Source organism: Mytilus galloprovincialis, chromosome 3, assembly GCF_965363235.1.
Source record: "Mytilus galloprovincialis chromosome 3, xbMytGall1.hap1.1, whole genome shotgun sequence".
Lineage (NCBI taxonomy): Eukaryota > Metazoa > Mollusca > Bivalvia > Mytilida > Mytilidae > Mytilus > Mytilus galloprovincialis.
In genome coordinates, this window is record NC_134840.1 from 61,205,644 (window position 1) to 61,227,183 (window position 21,540).

Genomic DNA, 21,540 nt, shown 5'->3' on the forward strand with positions numbered 1-21,540 from the left:
TGCTTCTTTTAATAATTTAATTGAGTTGTAAAAGTGTTGACTGAAGCACAACTTGTACGAAGCGGTTCGTTCGAAAAATATGCACACGATCAACAATATAAAATCCCCCTTCCCTTTTACCACCAAAAAAAAAAAATACAAAAAGAGGCATTCATTTCTTATAATTATATTTCTATGCTAATAAAACAACACAAAAAGTTTGAACAAGTTTTTCTTTTATATACCAGTGCACTTTTTTTTGCAGCACGTGTCAACTCCAATTTAACATATAATTTTGATATTCCTTATGTATTTTTAATTTCAGACAAACTACTCGTAATTTCTTGAAAGTTTTTGATTACATTTAATTTTTTTCTACAAATATAACTTCCTTGCCAACAGAACTGCCGTTTTGTTTGTTTATTAACAAAGACTTCCGAAAAGAAATGTTATTCTTATCCTTAATATATACGCTGACTTTAACGACCTTATACTTGTTTAAATACAAAATCAAGAGATGTTCCGGTGATTGCGACTTAAGTAGTAATTTAACAATATTTTTTTTTAAAAATTGTATAAGAAGGCACAAAATTTAAAGTAGGCACGTATACATTTTGGAGGCCGAGTTTACACATTTCCCGATTTTTTATTGAGTTTAAAGTAACATATTTATCTTAAATTGTTATAAAAAACATATTGTACGTCCAAACAATATTAATATAACATCAAGATTTTCGATAATAACCGATTTCTTAAATTCTTTGAAAATGCTGAATCATGCTTACTTTAGTAGCTGTTTTAACGCATCGGGACTTTGGTAGCAATTAGTTAGTATATATATATATATATATATATATATATATATATATATATATATATGAGACAATATCTGAAAAAGTCTAGTTTTTGGCAATAAGAAAAAACCAAAAAAAAAAAATTCTTTAGACCCGGTATTTTAATAGCACAAATCGAAGAACACACATTGGGGATCTAGGAACTGTTGTCTGTAATTCAAATAATTGTTTAATAAGGAAACAATGGCAATTTAAAAAATGGTACACAAAAAAAATCCAGTTCTTTTCTGTTACCAAAGTGAATCAATTTTAAAAAGTTTCTAATGGGAATAAGGAATAAGTTTAAGACACTATTTGTGGTTTACTAGTATATCCTGCAATAGTTTATCAAATGCCAATTATTGATTTTAGCATTTGCAATACAAAAGGTTTAGAAATATACTTAAATATAGTCAGATATGTCGGTAACATGAAAGAATCTTGAGTAACAGGACAACGGTAACAGGACAGAGTTGGTAACAGAAAGGATTTTTCTGCTTTATTTTAAAGTTTAAGAAAAATAAATCATTTTAGATTGGTCACAATTGGAAGATAACAGCAAACAATGTCATTTATCCTTTGAAACTGTATTTGCAAGATGAAAAATCTGCCTAGGTAATGAAAAATTCTAAAATAAATTCCTTTCTGTTACTATCTACTATACTAGAATTGCACAATGTTCTCTGCTGTTATCAAAAGCAAAAAACCTATTTTTTTATTCAATATACTGTATATTATTTTGAAATTTATTTGATATGGTGGTGATAACTTATATTAAATGAAATGGTTGGCATATAGTAGATTAACTGTTCGATTCTTCAGTGAAATTGTCTTGAACATCCTTCCTGTTACTGATGATGGTTATGCTGTTACTTTTGATCAGGTAACATGACAGAACGTAACAGAAAGGAATTACGCGATAGTTTTTGTCCTTTTTATCACATTAAATGTAAGTGTATTTCCTGTGACATATAACTTTTAAAAAGGTGATATAAAAACACACTTAATGTTGTGGTGCACACTTAAAATATTCTCAGAAAGTGTAAAAAAAGGCTATAACAGGATAGAACACCATAAGTATTTTTCTATAAATTCTTACCTTGGATGGGCTTGAATTTTCAAACCTGGCCGCCTTTCCAACTATTTCTTTGTACTAATACATTCAGGGAATAATGCTCTTCACAATACATAATGGGAAAATAACTCTTGGTCTTGTAAACGTTTCCACAGGTAAAAAAAACCAGTGGTAACAGGAGGGAAATCACCCCTGGGGACAAATTTATTTTCTCTTAAAATTTGCAAAATTTTATTACATGCTATAGGTATAATATAAAAAGACAAATTAGGGGCAAGTTTATTAAATAATATATCATATATGTGAGAATCGGACGCCTGTTTAATTAATTCGGATATTATTTGAATGATTTAGTTTTCAAAAAAACACAGGGGACAACATGATTTTAGGGGGGGGGGGTTGAACATTTAAATTACAATATTTTATTGGAAGAAATATAAGAATGAGTGTTTAATTGACAGGAGTTGGTGCATTATATAATTTAGTTTATACTGAAACTTAAAATTTTCAAAAAAGATGGTTGAATAAAAAAATAATTGCTGGTGAAGTGAGGGACATGGAAATTAGACTTTTTCAGATATTGTCTCATATATAATAAAGGATGTGCAAAAATTTCAAAAAATACCAATCAAAGATTTAAAAGGAGTTGCTTATTTGCATATAAGGTAAAGTTCATAGTTTGCAATGGATACACTTTTAAAAGGGTACGAAAAGAAAATAGATTTTTCATCTCAGGAATAATTTATCTTGGCTGTATTTTACAAAAATCCTCGGCATTTTAGTCCTCAATGCTCCTTAACTTCGTACTTTTTTTGGCCGTTAACTTTTTTTTTATTCGAGAGTGACAGATGAATCCTTTTTATTAAAAAATCGCTGGACATACAAAATTATAAGCCTGGTTAGGATCTCTAATAGTTTACTCTACTGTTATTTTTTTGTTTTTGGTTGGGTTTTTTTATGTCAAAAACTAAAATTAGATGTATATTATCCTAAGATAGAAGAGAGGTGTTTTTAAACATTGCACTGAATTCAAGTCTTTAGATAAAGATATAGAAACAGCTGCGGATACAAGTTGTCTATTATCTTATGAACAAGACAAATTCAACGATTTGGGACACTAAAACGTCATTCATTTGCGTCAAATCTGCAGAATGCCAGCAGAATGCCAGCAGAATGCCAGGCAATATAAAAATTTTATATTTTTCTTGATATTGCTTTTTTGTGGTTGGCAGTTCAGAAAGTATTGATGATAAATATTTAGGAAGAATCGCTATCATATATAGTTGTTCAATCGAAACATAATGCGAATAATTTATTTCAGATGACCGATCAATTTGGACCAGATACTGGAACTTGGAGTATGCACACTGTTGGATGGTTAGAGCTACAGGATGAACACAAAGCTCAAGAAATGTTCAAAATGTTACTAAGAAATATAAACGGTCCATTTAAGGTATTGTAGTAATACATAGATGTTAAAGACAAGAAGTATATCTTTAAAACAGATTGGCTTTTTTCAACATTTTTATTCAAGCGTCGCTGATGAGTCTTTTGTAGACGAAAGGCGCGTCTGGCGTAAATATAAAATTGAAATCCTGGTATCTATTATGAGTTTATTTTCAACCACTTGGTCGATGCCACTGCTGGTGGAGTTTTAATTCCCCGAGGGTATCACCAGCCCAGCAGTCAACATTTCTTCTGTGTTGACTTGAGTTATCATTGATATTTTCATATTCATAAATTAGCTGTAAACAAAACTTTGAATTTTTGAAATTCTAAGGCTTTTCTACCTCAGGAATAGATCACCTTAGCTGTATTTGGCAAAAACTTTTAGGATTTTTTTTGTCGATCCTCAATGCTTTTCAACTTCGTATTTCATGTGGCTTTTTTTAAACATTTATTCGAGCGTCACTGATGAGTCTTTTGTAGACGAAACGCGCGTCTGTTGAAGATATAAAATTTCAATCCTGGTATATATGATGCGTTTATTTACATCCACTGGGTCGATGTCACTGCTGGTGGAGTTTTCATTCCCTGAGGGTATCACCAGCCCAGTAGTCAACATTTCTGTGTTGACTTGAGTTATCATTGATATTTTCATAATCATAAATTAACTGTTAACAAAACTGTGAATTTTTGAAATTCTAAGGCTTTTCCACCTCAGGAATAGATCACCTTAGCTGTATTTGGCAAAAACTTTTAGGATTTTTTTTGTCCTCAATGCTTTTCAACTTCGTATTTCATTTGGCTTTTTTTAACATTTATTTATATTCATTTGATAAAATTTACTGTTTGCAATAGCATAAATTGTTCTAAATAATAAGGATGTTATTATCACAAGCAGAAAACCCTAGCCGTATTTGGCACAACCTTTTTCAACTTTTGATCCTCAGAGCTGTACAACTTTGAACCATTTTTTGACTTTCGAACTTTTATATCTGAGCGTCACTGGTTAGTCTTGTGTGGACAAGGCGCGGTTTTGACGTATTGAATTTTAAACCTGATGCCTTTTGTTATCTATTATTCATGTTTTTTTTTTTGCCTAATACGTTCTATTTATTTGTATTGAAGTCCGGTATTATTATGTTGTCATTTTAATGTTATATTTAACAATGCCATGAAAGTGCGAGGTTTGGCATGCCACAAAACCAGGTTCAACCCACCATTTTTTTCTTTAAAAATGTCCTGTACCAAGTCAGGAAAATGGCCATTATTATATCATAGTTCGTTTCTGTGTGTATAACATTTTTACGTTGTGTTTCCGTTGTGTCTTTTGTTTTCTCCTATATTTGAGTGTGAATTCACATTACTATAAGACGTGTCACGGTACTTTTCTATCCAAAATTCATGTATTTGGTTTTGATATTATATTGGTTATTCTCATCGGATTTTGTCTAATGCTTAGTCCGTTGCTATGTGTGTTACAATTGAATGTTGTGTCGTTGTTCTCCTTTTATATTCAATGCGTTTCCCTCAGTTTTAGTTTGTTTTCCCGATTTTGTTTTTTGTCCATAGGTTTACGATTTTTGAACAGCGGTATACTACTGTTGCCTTTATTTAATTTTACAAATTGTGACCTGGGTCGAGAGTTGTCTCATTGGATCTCATACAACATCTTCTTATATCTGTATGATACACATTTCAGGTATTCAGTGAGAAACCTTCGAATTCGCCTGATGGACCAAGATGTGTAAATTTTATAACTGGAGCAGGAGGTTTGTTGCAGGCTGTCATTTTCGGCTATGGTGGAATACGGATTCGTGAATCACAATTAGACTTGAATCCTCATCTTTTGCCAGGTGTCAATAGTTGGGCAATGAAAGGATTGAAATACAAGGGATTTGAATTTGATGTTTCTGTAAATCAAAGTGATATCCAGGTGACACTGATAAGTGGATATGACGGACAATCGGTATTAACAATACAGTCGTCATCTAAAAAAGAAATGAACACACAAATTGGCATGACTAATACATTCAAAAGAGGGAAGCTCGTATTTGATGTGAAAGATTTTCCAAATAGGACACCAGCAACTGGCGTCAATTCAGCTTCTGACATAGACAAATGCGTTGGATTTGAGACAACACTTCTCTTTTTTATTGTTACGTGCTACCATATTTTATCTTAAAAAAAAAGGAAAATAACACAAAAAAAAAACAAACTCAAAGGAAAAGTTAACAAAATTTTAATCCAGGTACGATGAGTTTATTTTAAACAGAAATTCCATCCTCATTTTTTATATAAGAAATGATGTTTATAATGGATCATGGGTCACATCATACCAATAAGGAAAATGATCACTGTGTCATGGTCCGCACCTCCCGATATCTTTGATCTCTGTAAGTAAATCATTTTCATCACAGTTTCTTTGAAAAGAAGACATTGCTGTAACAATTTTTTTTGTGCATTTTCTTTGTAGGTTCTTTATAACTCTAAAAGGAGACAACACTTACAGTCCACAGTTTACTGATTTATAAAAAGCTTTTTTCTATAGCCTACAGAAACAACTGCAATGTGAGATATACAATTTAAAACATAACAATACCAACAAATTCCAACAAATGCAAAATGAATTACATTAAAAGGCATGCCTTAAGCCCAGATGGTAGTTTAACAATAGTATCAAAAGTTGAAGTTGTGGCTTTTTCTATACAATGAAGTGTCAGTGCACCATCTTATAAGATTCAAATTCATTTTATTTTTTTGTGATGAAATGTATTTCAAAGAAACGAAAAATGAATTTGATTGCTTTTGTCAGAGAATTGAACTGAGGAAAGTAAAATGTGCAAAGATGGGCAACTCTAGAAAAATAAAACAGTATTTTTTGTTGGGAAGTTAAAATAGAGAAGAGAAATATGAAGCCATCAAGATTAGAACAATGTTTAGTAATTGAACCAGTTGTTAACAATACCGAATTAATATTAATGCAGTTTTGGATGATCGCTTGTAAATTTTTTGTGTTTGGTCAACATGTTACGTCTTTCGTAATGTATTATTGTTAATGACTGTTATTTTGACGATTACATATGGACACTCCAATATAAGGTGAAGAGTTATAAAGGTGTCTATTACGTTCGTTAATACTGTTGAAAAACATTTAAAATCGATGAACTATGACTGAAGGTGTTGAGCCAAAAAAACTGCCTAGTGATGACAAATGCCAATGTGATATAACTGCATACATTGTCTTCAGCGGTTCCATTTTACTGTACTATTCACGCTTTAAAAGGTAATGTGTCAAAATCTTGAGTGAAAAGGATGAATATTCTTTAGGGAAAGGATATATGCCAATGGCAATAAAACTGCATACTAAATGTCATTGACATAGTCTCTTCAGATACTCTTCAACTGACAAGATCACAAACCCAATTTGTTAAAACCACTGCTGCAAGAAACAGTCTTGTTGTCTTGCTTTTGTAACGTAGTTGGTGTAGGATAAAATTTACTCCATTATATATTCATGTGAATGTTTGATGAGGACCTTTGTCATGTATACTTACTGTTTTTGTCTTTTTGTCATTTGGAGAAATCTATGTTAATGGCAGATCCTTGGAAGCCTTTTAAACTTTTATTTTTTTAGAATCTGTGCGACTTACAGTTTGACACTTTGTGCAGGAACATATTTAAGTCGAAGACAATAATATGTCAGACTCGAGATTTCTCGATCTTTTGTGCTTTTGTGTTTCTGCTTTATTGACATATACCTAACATCGCATTTCACTTGTATAAAACATGTGAACATAACAAAGTCATGCAAGCAAGATTGCAGGGCAGCATCATCTTATTCGTTTGGAATTTAAAATGCACCGAGTGTGATGCAATTGCATAGAATTACAAAATGTTCTATGACAGTTGGTTCTTCTAATCAGAAAACTAAACTGTTCAACTATTAAATGGAATTCAAGGTCACTTGGGGCATCATGAAGGCCATTAATTAGCCTCTTTCAAGTGAATGAATGCAATTGAAACAAATACTCATATATAAAGTGTCAAAATGACATATACTCAAAAAAATTCAAAACATAAAACATTTGATTAAAAGTTGGAGAAGACTCATGTAGAAAAATATACCCCCTATAAACAGGGACAAAAGATACCAGAGGGTCAGTCAAACTCGTAGATTGAAAATAAACTGACAATATAAAAAGAAGATGTGGTATGATTGCCAATGAGACAACTATCCACAAAAGACCAAAATGATGCAGCTTTATACGACTGCAGAGGTCGAACCCTGAACAGTTGGGGCAAGTATGGACACAACATTTAAGCTTGATACAGCTCTGAATTTGGATTGTGATTAAATAGTTAACACAACATAGGTTTCTGACACAGAATGAATGTGGTCCAAAAACTTAACCTTAAAAATTTTAAATTGGACATTTACCTATTATGGTCCAATATCCAAATCTAAATACATGGTCAGACTCAGCATATCATAGAACCCCAAGAATTCAATTTTTGATGAAATCAAATAATGTTCAATTTTAGACCCTTTAGACCTCAATGTGGACCAATTTGATAACCGGGCCCAAACATCAAAAATCTAAATACATGGTTAGATTCAGCATATTGAAGAACCCCATATATTCAATTTTTGTTGAAATCAAACAAAGTTTAATTTTTGACCCTTTGGACCTTAATTCGTTGGGACCAAAACTCCCAAAATCATACCAAACTTTCCTTTTGTGGTCATAAACCTTGTGTTAAAATTTCATAGATTTCTATTAACTTATACTAAAGTTATTGTGCGAAAACCAAGAAAAATGCTTATTTGAGACCTGTTTTTGGCCCCTAGTTCCTAAACTGTTGGGCCTTAAACTCCCAAAATCAATCCCAACCTTCCTTTTGTGGTCATAGACCTTATGTTTAAATTTCATAGATTTCTGTTAACTTATCAAAATTGTTGTGTGAAAACCAAGAAAAATACTTATTTTGGCCCTTTTTGGCCCCTAATTCCTCAACTGTTTGGACCATAACACCCAAAATCAATCCCAACCTTCATTTTAAGGTCATAAACCTTGTGTTTAAATTTCATAGATTTCAATTTACTTTTACCAAAGTTATAGTGCGACAACCAAATGTCTTCGGACGACGACACTAACGTGATACCAATATACGACCAAAAAATTTTCAATTTGTGAGGTTGTATAAAAAAGACAAACAGACAAATAATAGTACAGAAGACACAACATTGAAAACTAAAGACTAAGCAACACAATCCCCATCAAAAACTGGAGTGATCTCAAATGTTACGGATGGGTTAGCAGATCTTGCTCCACATGTGGCACCCGTCATGTTGCTGAAGTTATCACAAATACTGTAAATAGTTTAATTTGGTAGGGCACATTTGTGAAAAGGGAAGGATATTGTTGAAATGACATAAGTAACATGTCCAATATCATCTGTGAAACGGTTATTCCATAACGGTCAACCAACTTGTGATGGCATCCAACAAATTTACGAAGGGAGATTTCTTCTTCACCATTTGGAACTCTTGGTTTAATAGCTTCCTTGTGAGCAGCAATCCTTTATCAAGGAAATCACGATAGGAAATACAAGCCTGGGAATATTGTATCAATTGGGAGATACTTGGTATACAGGCGCTGCTGGAATGTTGCTACATAGACATGGGAAAGTTCACAATTGGGAAGCTGAAATCATCTCTTTTGTTGTAAAGTTTTGTTTTGTAACCGACCTTCATTGTCAATTTCTAGATGTAAGTCAAGAAATGAAACAGACTTAACTGTATCTGTAGTATCCTTTATCTCTAGTTCGATGGGATAGATAAGTTCAACATAGTCACTAAATTTTGTATTATTTAGTGAGAGAACATCATCTATCATCTTCTATAAGTCTCACACTGAGAAGGCAAGACACTGTGTGTTATCACTGAAATAAACTACACAGGCATTTGAAAATATACAAAACGAAAGTGAATTTGAGAGATTTAATCGTCTGACTGAAAAGTATGTTTCCATAGATGTCCTTATATACATATCATTGACACACAAGCCTGCTTGTCTGACATACAGTAACTGACTATATGAAAATTGGTGCAAACATACATAGATGTAAGTTTCAATGCAACTAGTAAATCTACATTCACATATAATATAAAGTTACATGTAAGTCTAAAATATTTACTTTTAGAAACAAGTATTGTGTGTAATGAAAGACATAGGTTGACCTTTTTTCCTAACCTAAAATATTAATAGAAAGTGATCCATGGTTGAAAATTTATCATAGAGAAAAATAATAAATAAGGCAATAAACTATTCGAGAATCAAAATGTGCCTTTCTTTCAATGGACATGAACAAATGTTTAGTTCTTTAATTCAATAAAGTTTATATGCACAATTTATTCAATTGTACATCATGATACATTAAATGTCTCAATCTTAGAAAGTCAATCCCAGCAATGAATCAGTTAAGCTTGGATAAAATAATACAATCATAAGCATGCTGACAGTCTAAAAACATATTTTGGCTCTTAACATGTTAAATGGTCATATAATATTTTCATCTTTCGCATACAAGTACTTTCTCCAACTGAAAATAATAATCCATTATCTAACAACCTTGCAATACATTAAATGACTTGTCAAAAATACAAGACTGTACGAGTATGAAAAAAAGTATTGTTAGATAAATAGATAAACATATATTTACAATATTAATTTCGTTCTCTAGCATTTTACAAGCCGCCTGACATCATGAAAAGATTTATAAGCTCTAAAAGTATTTCTTATTCTACTGCATGGTACATCTCCTTTATTCTGCTTTAAAATAATATTAAATACATTTTTTTTTGTATTTTATTCAACAGACACTCAATGAATCTATGTTCATACTTTCACTTTAAACAAAATCTCCAACTGTACTGTATGGCCATTCATGAAACACTTACAAAGATTAAGACAGTTAAATTATATATTACTAGACAAATCTATAATTTTTTTCTCAAATTTTAATGGAGTTATGAGAATAAACAACAGTAAACACACAAAAAATTATGCAAATAAAATAAGAATTATTTCTTCAGAGTTGCATTTATTTTAAACAAATAAAATTATCTAGGTTTTGAAATCAGCGTGATAATACATGTTTATGAATTTTTTTCATTCTACTTGACCCAATTTCTTAATGTTTTACAATGTTACAATCATACCAAAATAAATTCACATCATTCAATCATCCTATCCCCCTCTTCATTAACCAATACTGTGTATGGCCTAACTGGATGACCCATGATAGGTGAATTACAACATGTTGGTTTTAATGCATTAATTTTCTATGATATCAGAAGGAAAAACTTCAAATTTAAAAGAAAGTAATAATAAACCATTGATTTGTATGGTTTACTGAAATTAAGTCTTCAGTAGTTGACTCTTCAATTTAAATATATTGCTACTAGATGTAGTAAAGGTAAAAAGCAACAAATAACACAAATATCCAATCTCTCATTCACTTATTTACATATATTTATACAATAATAAGCAAAAAACATAAATATTTAACAATTTTATAATTTATAAGTGAATAAAATCATGATGTGTATAAACAAATGTCCAACACAGATAGTTGTCTGTGTCTTCATGACAAATATGTAACCAGGATCAATGTTGAATTAAATAACTTCAATATCAATCTCCCCTTAGCTTAAGCAGCCATTAAAAGGCTAATATCAAGGTTCATTGATCAGAATTAATTATTCTAATTTTACATTTCACATTTGGCAAAGAAAATTGATGATTTTAGAAATTAGTGTTGATCAAGACTAATTGAAAATTAGAAGTTTTTCTAAATATATGTAAAATAATTGCTTAAAGCTCTCTTCAAAATTACAAAACTGAAAAATAAAACAGAATTATTTCTTTTTTGAACCATAAAACCTTGTTACATTTTGTTTTTCTTTGTAAAAGCACTTGCTAGATACAAATTCCCTCAAAAGGTAACTGTATGTATACCCCTACTTATAAATTAATTCTCAAGTCAAAATTTGAACCACATTAATCACATATATACGAGTCTTTTGTCAAATTTTGACTATGAGTAAAGCAAGGGCTTAACTCTGTTATCCCAATTGGTCTCAAATCAAAAGTCCAGTACATTTAGTTTATTAACAGCATCCTCCACCTCCTTGTTTCACAGGAGTACTTGGATTTATTTTTACATTAGATTTGTTGTCAGCTGCAGCTGTAACTGGACCCATTCTATTTTTAATTTCTGCCGCCATCGTCATAAATGCTTGTTCAACGTTCGTAGCATTTTTTGCACTTGTTTCTAGGAAAGGTACTCCTAAAGAATCTGCATATTCCTGCAAAAGAGAGATTTTTTTAATACTAATTTGCAAAGCAAAATGCAAGATTATTAAACAAGGTATCATGCAAAACTGAGTTATTTTTGCATACATGTACTGTGGATTCATTTATTTTCGTGGATATCAATTTTTTGTAGATTTGCTTTAAACTTGCATATTTGTGGATACTTGATTTTCTGGTTTTGCAAATCTCTGTATACAAAGCCTATTGAAAATATTATATTCGTTGAACATTTGAATTTGTGGTTCACCTATACTCACGAAACCCACAAAAATTGGTATCCAATGAATAATAATGAATCCACAGTATATGTTTCACAACAATAACGAAATAACATGATTTGATAGAACTCTAAACACAAAAATACTTTATTCTGGCAGATTTAAAAGACACTGTTTGTGAATGACAGATCAAGATTCAATTTTAGGAATAAGTTGGATGACAGATGTGTAACAAAATTTCTTGAAACATACCCAAAATATTTCACGGTGAATATTGGTGATCATGGAATATTTAACCTAAAATAAATATAAGATGGTCATATCGCTCTAATAAATCACCAGCAGACACATGGTTTAAATGAAATTTACCTTCATAGGTGATTTTTAAATCAATAACTTTTCAGCAACCACCCCATCCATACCATCACTATTAATAACTTACTTTAGCTGTTGTATAATCTACTACTTTCTTGGTTTCCAAGTCAGATTTATTTCCTACTAGTAATTTATTTACATTTTCACTAGCATATCTGTCAATTTCTTGTAACCACTGTTTTACATTGTTAAAAGATTCCTGAAAAGAAATTATACAAAATTATTGAAAAAGCAACACATAATTAGAATGCTTACAGATACATCATCATGTCAATTGAAATTCTATTACATGAATTCTGTATAGGAGAACATAATATTTTTTTTTAATTTTATGGGTGATTGTATTTCAAATACCAAAATGCAAAGGGAGTGTTGTTCTAATTTATATTTATTTCTGATGGGGATGGTTGTTAAAAAAAAGTACCAGCCCTATGCAGGACATAGTATTTTATGGAACAGACATATGTGACTTTGAATCTTGCATGTTTTAATATCACTAATTTCACCATTCTGTTTGTCTTGTGAACTTATATTCTATATTTTAAAGATACACAAAGACATTGCAAATACAAATTTTATGTCTGATAAAGTTATGACATTGCTGATAGAATGACAACCTTCTAAAAAGTCTTGACAGAAAATTATGTCAGCTTACAGTTACACTCTTAATACAGGACTCACACTACTTCAAATCATAAGAAAAAGTTCTGATTGTGACTATTGATAACTTCTGTTAAAACACTCAAAACTAATGTTTTACTGTTATTCTAATTGTAATTTTTGATTTTACAAACAAATATTTCAATGTCATCACTTACTTGATCTGTAACATCATACACAACAATAATACCATGTGCTCCTCTGTAATAACTTGATGTTATTGTTCTAAATCTTTCTTGACCAGCTGTGTCCCACTAAAAACAATAGCATTGTATATGTGTAGAAAAACAATTTTGTAAAGGTAAAATCTATTTTTACTTCACAGTATGAATGCACATGCATGGAAAGTTATATAGTAATGTATATAGATGCAACCAGATGCTCCGCATGGCATAGCTTTATACGACCGCAGAGGTCGAACCCTGAACAGTTGGGGCAAGTGTGGACACAACATTCAAGCTTGATACAGCCCTGAATTTGGATTGTAATTAAATAGTTGACACAACATAGGTTTCTGACACAGAATGAATGTAGTCTAAAAACTTAAAACTTAAAAACTTAAAATTTTTAAATTGGACATTTACCTTTTATGGTTTTATATCCAAAATCTAAATACATGGTTAGATTCAGCATATCAAAGAACCCCCCTCCCCCTGAATTCAATTTTTGATGAAATTAAATAATGTTCAATTTTGGACCCTTTAGACCTCAATGTGGACCAATTTGATAACCAGGCCCAAATATTAAAAATCTAAATACATGGTTAGATTCGGCATATTGAAGAAACCCATATATTCAATTTTTGTTGAAATCAAACAAAAGTTTAATCTTGGACCCCGATTTGGATCAACTTGAAAACTAGGCCCATAATCAAAAATCTATGTACATGTTTAGATTCAGCATATCAAAGAACCCAAACAATTCAATTTTTGTTAAATTCAAATTAAATTTAATTTTGGACCCTTTGGACCTTAATGTGGACCAATGAAAAACGGGACCAAAAATTAAGAATCTAAATACACGGTTAGATTTGGCATATCAAAGAACCCCAATAATTCAATTTTTGATGAAATCAAACAAAGTTTAATTTTGGACCCTTTTGGCCCCTAATTCCTAAACTGTTGAGACCAAAAACTCCCAAAATCAATCCCAACCTTCCTTTTGTGGTCATAAACCTTGAGTTAAAATTTCATAGATTTCTATTTACTTATTCTAAAGTTATTGTGCGAAAACCAAGAAAAATGCTTATTTGGGCCCTTTTTTGGCCTCTAATTCCTTAACTGTTGGGACCAAAACTCCCAAAATCAATCCCAACCTTCCTTTTGTGGTCATAAACCTTGTGTTTAAATTTCATAGATTTCAATTTACTTTTACTAAAGTTATAGTGTGAAAACCAAATGTCTTCGGACAACGACGACGCCAACATCATACCAATATACGACCAAAATTTTTTTAATTTTTGCGGTTGCATAAAAATTAAGAAATTGAACAATTGTCTATAATTACCATTGAGAAAAGCAGTTGTGAAAGCTTAAGATTGTTATGTTACATGTATGTTGAGGGTCTTTTCTAAATCGGTTTAATGTATTACTCTTTTGTTAGTTTGTTTGCATGATGTTCCATAAGTTTAAGTTTTCCTGTTTGAAGTATTATACTGAATTTTGCGAAACTATAACTAGAATACATGGGAGATCTGTCCATGGGACACAGATGATGCCCCTGCTTGCATATAATGTTATAAAGGAACATATCTGAAGAACTGTAAAAGTGATGCTTCCCAAATTTGTACTTGATCTGGGCTTTGTGTTAATAAGCATGGTGTAAAATTGAGAAAGGAAATGGGGAATGTGTCAAAGCGACAACAACCCAACCATAGAGCAGACAACAGCCAAACAGTCTTCAATGAGAAACTCCCGCACCCTAAGCGTCCTTAGCTGGCCCCTTAAAAAATACGTATACTAGTACAGTGATAATGGACGTCATACTAAACTCCGAATTATACACAAGAAACTAAAATTAAAAATCATACAAGACTAACAAGGACTAGAGGCTCCTGACTTGGGACAGGCGCAAAATTGCGGCGGGTTAAACATGTTTATGAGATGTCAACCCTCCCCCTATACCGCTAGCCAATGTAGAAAAGTAAACGCATAACAATACGCACATTAAAATTCAGTTCAAGAGAAGTCCAAGTCCGATGTCAGAAGATGTAACAAAAGAAAATAAATAAAATGACAATATTCCTTTAATAACAGTCCTTCCCGTTAGGGGTTTAGTATCATACTATCATAAAATATATGAGAAGAACATATACATTTTACAACATTAAGTTGAGGAAGCATTGTGCATAATTTTCATAACCTTTAGTTGAGGCAAACTAAAGTCAGAGAATGGAAATAAAAATTTCAGCAATATTTCCATTTATAGCAGGGGATAACACTAAAACTTAGGTAAAAGTGATGCCACCAAAATCCAAAATTTTCCTTTTTTGTGGAATTCAGCATTGTGTATAACAGTTTAAGTTCCATACATTTGATTGAGGCAAATAAAAGTTAGAGAATGGAATCCAAGCATTTAGAAATTTTTCCATTTGTAAAGGGGCATAACTCTAGAACAGCAAAAAACAGTAAAAGTGATGCCATCAAAATTTAAACTTGGTGTGTGTTTTGAGGTTATAAGCATTTTGTATAAGTTTTGTAACATTTGGTAGAGGCAAACTAAAGTAAGAGAACAGAATAGAAATATTTAGCAATTTTTCCATTAGTAAATGGGGCATAACTCTATAACAGTTAATAGGATGCCACCAAAATTGATTTGTGTTTTGTAGTAATAAGCATTGAGTATTGTAAGTATTATATTATTTTGTTGAGGCAAACTAAAAGGGAAGGAAACAAAGCATTTGGCCATTTTTCAATTTATAAAGGGGCATAACTCTAGAATGGTAAAAGAGACACTATCCAAATTCAAACTTGAAATGTGTTTTGTGGCAATGAGCATTATGTATAAGTTTCATATTATTTGGTTGAGGCAAACTAAAGTTAGAGAATGGAAATCAATTCTAGAATGCAGACAGACAACAGTAAAATTAATGTCCCCTCCACTACAGCAGGGGCATAAAAATGGACAAAGACCAATCAACAGATCATCTATCATTTAACTGTTATAGTAAAGCCCCAAAAATCCATAAAAACTTGGTTTTATAGCCTAGGATATAACTTGTTTGAATTTACAGAGGCAATATTGTTAACATTTTTGATTGTCCAAAAATTTTGACAAACTAAAACCATCTAAGACCTTGCTTCAGAGAACATGATTATGGAAAAGACAAACTTGACCATAAATAAATCATTTATGTAAATAAAAAGATAAAAAAAATAGTTCCTACGAAAATACAAATATTTCAGCCTGTTTTACAATGTTTTAGGTTGGACTTATATAATGAAGTGCACATCATGTGTATACATAATAAATGATTTTTTTGTACTTACTATTTGTAATTTTATAGTTTTTCCATCTAATTCTATAGTTCGTATTTTCTGAAAATAGAAAAAAAATCAAATTTAAATTACAAATATTTATATCCAGTTTTGCTCTATGAAGTTGCTTCATTTCTTTGCCACATGATATCAAACTTCATATATATATTTGAATCAGCTTTTGTCAGCTGTTTCAAGTTGTTTCCTTAAAAAAAAATCAAACATTGCCCTGTTAAGCAAGTATTAGGTCTTCACATGAAACAATTAGAACTGCATGCTAATAACCTTAAAAGTTCCGAGCCAAGATGTAAAGATTATGTAATTTAAACTGTGAAACATATCCTACATCATTCAACATGAACAGTTTAATCAGGACAGGAGGGATGATTACATGTCTTTTTAATGCAGCCCTTTGGCAAATACTAAGAATCTAAGTTGAAATAAATTGTAAAACTTACTTCACTCATACTTAGTGACACAAGAGTCAGTACAACATTTTCTTGTTCTTTTTATACTTTATTAGCCAAATTCAGTGTAATGAATAAATGTATTTTAGAATAAGAAAAAAATTTGATGATGGATCCTAATTGGAATCAATTTACTAATTAAACGAAAGTGCAAGTAATACCTTTTGAATCAACTAGATGCTTTAACTATGTTATGCCACATTGGTATTTTTACGATTCTGTCAAAAATTTGTTTCAGTTAATCTAAAATCTATACATGCATAACATGTTTATGGTCTCCATACTTACAAAATCTACTCCTATAGTACTTATATAACTTTCTGTGTATGTGTCATCCTGAAATAAAGAAAAAGTATTTTTGCAAACGAACAACATCTATAAAAACAACATACATTGTAAGTATATAAACATTCAACAAAAGCATGAAAATATGTTTTCATTTTTTTTATCCAATTTTTATACAAATAATCTTTAATTCTATGCTAAGTTAATGTAAAGAAAGATATGGTCTATTGACAATGAACACCTGACATGTTAAAGTAAATTTTCAAGAAAGTAGACAATACAGTAACAGTGTATTCCTAAGGTAACCGGAAAATCCATATTCGAAGCAGACATTAGCTTTCATTAGGGGTCTTAGACAAGGTGTGATAAAAATGTGTTTCAAGAAGTGCTGAATTCATCATGTTCATACATGTACAAAAATGTATCTATAGACTATAAACAGAAAGTCTGACAAATAATGTATTAAAACTGATAGCATGTAGACAACTGCAATGTACATGAATATACCCAATCTTTCCAAGTCTTTGAATCATTCTTTATAATCAGGTTGGTCAGTCAGGGGACTTACTGAAATAAGTGATTTTTAAATCACTTATTTTAGCAAATTCGAGGTTTTGTCACAAATTGGGATTTTGTAGTTTTTTCAAAATTTTAAACACATATGTTTAAATAATATGTTTTAATTAGTAAAATTATAAAAAATATGAACTTTTTGCTTCTTTTAAGTAGCAAGGTTTATGCCTTTGATATATCATTCAGCCGAAAATTCTATTTTAGTTGAAAAAATGCTATAATAATGGCTTTACATAATGAACTGATACTTTCTTAAAAGATTTTTCACAGCAATGGGAGTATTTTTCCTGTGAAGTTCAAGGTTTCATCTTTCAGATTATGTAATAAAATTTTACTGTTCGGGTGTGTTGAAATCAGTGGGGGTTATTAAAAGAATGATACTTAAAGAAGTGATTTTTGGGAAAGAAATTGAGGTCTGATACTTAAACAAGTGATTTTTATGTCATTATCCTGGATTCAGTACAAGGTCATCACCTGAAATGACCTGGTCATCCTAGACAACACAGATGTTGGTTCTGATAAGTTTAGAAACATAATTAGTCCCTGGATCATTAGTATTCTATATTTAAAGCTACAATAAAATTAAATCACTTCTTCTAGTGATTAATTTGTACTACTTAAATAGGTGATTATTAAAGAAAGACAACTCTAACTTCCAACCTTTATGGAAATAATGTTACTTGAATCAGTGATTTAGAAAATCACTTGTTTAAGTAAGTCCCCTGACTGTTGGTGACAAGTACATTAACTAATTTACATTTTTTGGAACTTGAATTCTGCACTGAAAGCCACTTGGCTGATGCCCATGACTGGTAAATTCTGTATGGACTAGCAAGTATTTGAAAATCTTTGTAAATATGTTTTTGTCAGAATATTGGTCTTTGGATTACAATAATAGAGATTTTGTTGCAGACTGTTTAATGTTACTGTACATTGTTGAATATATAAATACTTACTGCAAATCTGAGTAATAAACAAGATTTTCCTACACCAGAGTCACCAATCAATAACAGTTTAAACAGGTAGTCACTGAAAAAATTTCAAATGCATGTAAAAAGGTTATCAACATGTCATTTGATTTTTTTTTTAAATCATAATCAACATTGCAATAGATTCATATTTAAAAGTTTGAACCCATCTGAATGTTCCACTGTTTCATACAGACAAAAAGTGTTATTGTTCTTACAATTAAAGTTTTGCAAAATTTAGACAACCCCCTCCTCATATCAAAACAAGTTCAACATGTTCAATGTGGTATATTAATTGTTAACATTTAAATACATTTCTAACCATCATGGCTATGTCATTGTTAAGAATACTCTGAAATTGAAATAAAATTAATTATGCATTTAACTACATTGTTCACTAAGATGTACATCATGTACATTCGTGTATATATAAAACATACATTTCAAAATAACGATATCCTGATCCGTCCCATTCAAGTGATGGAAATCCTCCCATATTTTGTTAGAATTTGCTTCACTTATAATTTAAACTTGATGCTATGAAAACATCATTCACTGTACACATGCATGTATCCACTTACGTGCTCAATAAATATATACCTTATATCGGAATTACACATCGTTCTGAATACAAAGTAGTCTAATTATTACAACATAATGTACACTGTCAATTTATATATATTCTAATTATCTAAATATACACATGAAATATTTTTGTTGTGTGGAAGATCTGACATGGAACCACAACTGAGTTCATGTCTATAAATAGTTTTATTTACATTTGTCATTTATTATCTTAGTAACAATATTGTAATATTCATAAATAAATTCTGAAGTGTAGCTGAAAGTTGAGTTTGTGCAATAACACTATAAACAGTCTTAAGAGTAGAAATTCATTGTCCACTACTGTAGACATAGAAAGACATGCCATCTTGTCCACCAAACATAAAATTTAACTATATATATGATTTAAAGACAATATTTGTATTGAAGTACTTTGGCCAATCCTGTATTTAACAGTTTTGCAGTTGTTACCATGAGGGAATGCCCCAAGAAATGTTCTCATTTCTTAGTCTGGATACAAATTTGGATTTGTTTTGGTGTGGACTTTAACCCCCAGAAATGGGCACAGGTGAAACAATATTTTGTCGAATACCTATACTGTTTCATTGACAATAAGGAGAACATCCGTTGTAGTCAGTATTCTTGTTGTTATCATATGTGTACGAGGGGCGTTCATTCGATCAGCTGTGTTTGGGAAATGAAAAACACGATCCGTCTCTTGATGACGTATGACAACTTTTTTCATAAATGAGGGTTTGGGAGAAATACTTACTATTCGGGGTTCATTGTGCTCATAATATGGTACGATAAATGGATTTAGATATTTTCTTTTCAGTCAATAAATGATAATAAAGTTATTTAACACACGGTGACAGGTTTGACTTGTAAACCTTGAATCAAAATGGCTTCCTTCTTCCGCTTTGCGACTGCTCAGTGAAGGGGTGGGCACAGTTGCATATGACGTCATTGCCCAACGTGGCATCACGAGGTCAATACTTCCGGTCCAAACAAAATATTTTTACTTAGCAGTATTTTTATATCAAAATTTATAAAAAATGTAGCTAAATACGCAGAATTAATAAAAATTCACAAATAAAATAAAGAATATTATTTGTTTTAGAGGTAAAAATATCATCACTGAAGAAAAAAATCACAACATTGACTTCAAGAAAAAAAAAAAAAAAACAGCTGTTAAAAACAAAATTGGTGGAAAAAAATTGCTCTTTCATTTACAATCATTTCATCAAGATAAAATGGTTAGAGCCTAAAAGATTTTGCAAACTTCATGTTTTTTTTTATAACTTTAAATGGAAAAAGAGAAGGGGTATTTTAGTATTTAGTACTAAAGTTAAGTAAAGGACCGTTATATTTTCTTTTTTACCTGGGATGGGGGTGGTCATTTTGAAATCATATCATATGACATTTTTTTGCCCCCCCCTAAAATTTCACTATTTTTATTTGATTCCCCTTAAAAATATTTATTTAAATGTGAATCCCCCTCTATTAAACATGCCAAATGAAAATTTTAACATGCTAAACCGTGACTTAAATTATCTTTTCGGACACACATGATATGAAGAATATACTTGAAGTTTCAAAAGTTCACAAATGTTTCATTAGAGATAAAATTGTCTACTTGAGTTCATAAAAAAAATAATCCTAATTTGGCCCTTTTCCCAGTTAAAACAACGACAAGTGAAGCCAGTTTTTGTCAGGTTTTTGTTAACAAATACTCAGTGATATGGAAAAAAAAGATGTATTCCTGGTCGTTTATTCCGAGCTACAACCTATCAACAAAGAGTACCAAAATAATATGCGCAGCTAGAGGTAGAGAAACATGCAACCCCAGCACCACCAATCCACACCCCCTTCCCCAACTCTTTAATCAACATTTTTCTAGGCATGACATAGCCCAGGATAATTTAGAGTATGACTGTTAAAACTTGTCTGTAATAACTATATATATATATGACGGCTACAGTGCAGGCGATTTGGTGTCACGATATCTCAGTAGCATGGGTTCGAATCCCGGTAAGGGAAGAACAAAAAATTTGCGAAAGCAAATTTACAGATCTAACATTGTTGGGTTGATGTTTAGACGAGTTGCATATAAATAATGTACACAGCCACGTATCACCATCATTGCTGGTGATCCAAAGGATAAATCTGTCGTAGAGTTGTCACTGACTCAGACGTACTTATAAATATAATTATTTTCTGTGACTGTATCTTACATTAATTTG

At 31.1% G+C, this 21,540-nt stretch overlaps 2 protein-coding genes across 5 annotated transcripts in view; one reads left to right on the forward strand and one right to left on the reverse strand.

Annotated features, from left to right (window-relative positions):
- The window catches only part of LOC143068543 (protein-glucosylgalactosylhydroxylysine glucosidase-like), a 270,827-nt gene extending 265,289 nt beyond the window's left edge, over positions 1–5,538 (forward strand). For both annotated transcript variants that reach the window (XM_076242681.1, XM_076242682.1), the window contains 2 exons: positions 3,209–3,340; positions 5,033–5,538. In XM_076242681.1, coding sequence (XP_076098796.1) covers positions 3,209–3,340; positions 5,033–5,515 — 615 coding nt within the window. In that variant the 3' untranslated portion in view covers positions 5,516–5,538. The remainder of the gene's footprint in view (positions 1–3,208; positions 3,341–5,032) is intronic.
- A 3,782-nt stretch (positions 5,539–9,320) lies between these two features.
- LOC143068548 (ras-related protein Rab-1A) lies at positions 9,321–20,250 on the reverse strand. Of its 3 annotated transcripts, none has more exons than XM_076242697.1 (7): positions 20,070–20,250; positions 18,722–18,794; positions 17,196–17,243; positions 16,453–16,500; positions 13,123–13,218; positions 12,372–12,503; positions 9,321–11,704 (listed from the first exon to the last, which is right to left on the reverse strand). In XM_076242697.1, the coding sequence occupies exons 1-7, from the start codon at positions 20,090–20,092 to the stop codon at positions 11,507–11,509; spliced, it is 618 nt and encodes a 205-aa protein (XP_076098812.1). In that variant the 5' UTR covers positions 20,093–20,250; the 3' UTR covers positions 9,321–11,506. The 3 variants fall into 3 exon arrangements, with proteins under 3 accessions (XP_076098812.1, XP_076098813.1, XP_076098811.1); XM_076242698.1 differs by lacking the exon at positions 20,070–20,250 and adding an exon at positions 19,334–19,368; XM_076242696.1 differs by lacking the exon at positions 20,070–20,250 and adding an exon at positions 19,174–19,314.
- Between the last annotated feature and the right edge of the window lie 1,290 nt (positions 20,251–21,540).

Bases quoted from the DNA above. Each gene is read 5' to 3' on its own strand.
- LOC143068548 (XM_076242696.1), bottom strand. From the start codon at position 19,229: ATGGGAGGATTTCCATCACTTGAATGGGACGGATCAGGATATCGTTAT. The intron at 17,244-18,721 runs GTAAGTATTTAT...TCTTTATTTCAG, and splicing joins GTTTATTACTCAGATTTGCA to GATGACACATACACAGAAAG. The intron at 16,501-17,195 runs GTAAGTATGGAG...TTCTATTTTCAG, and splicing joins GTACTATAGGAGTAGATTTT to AAAATACGAACTATAGAATT.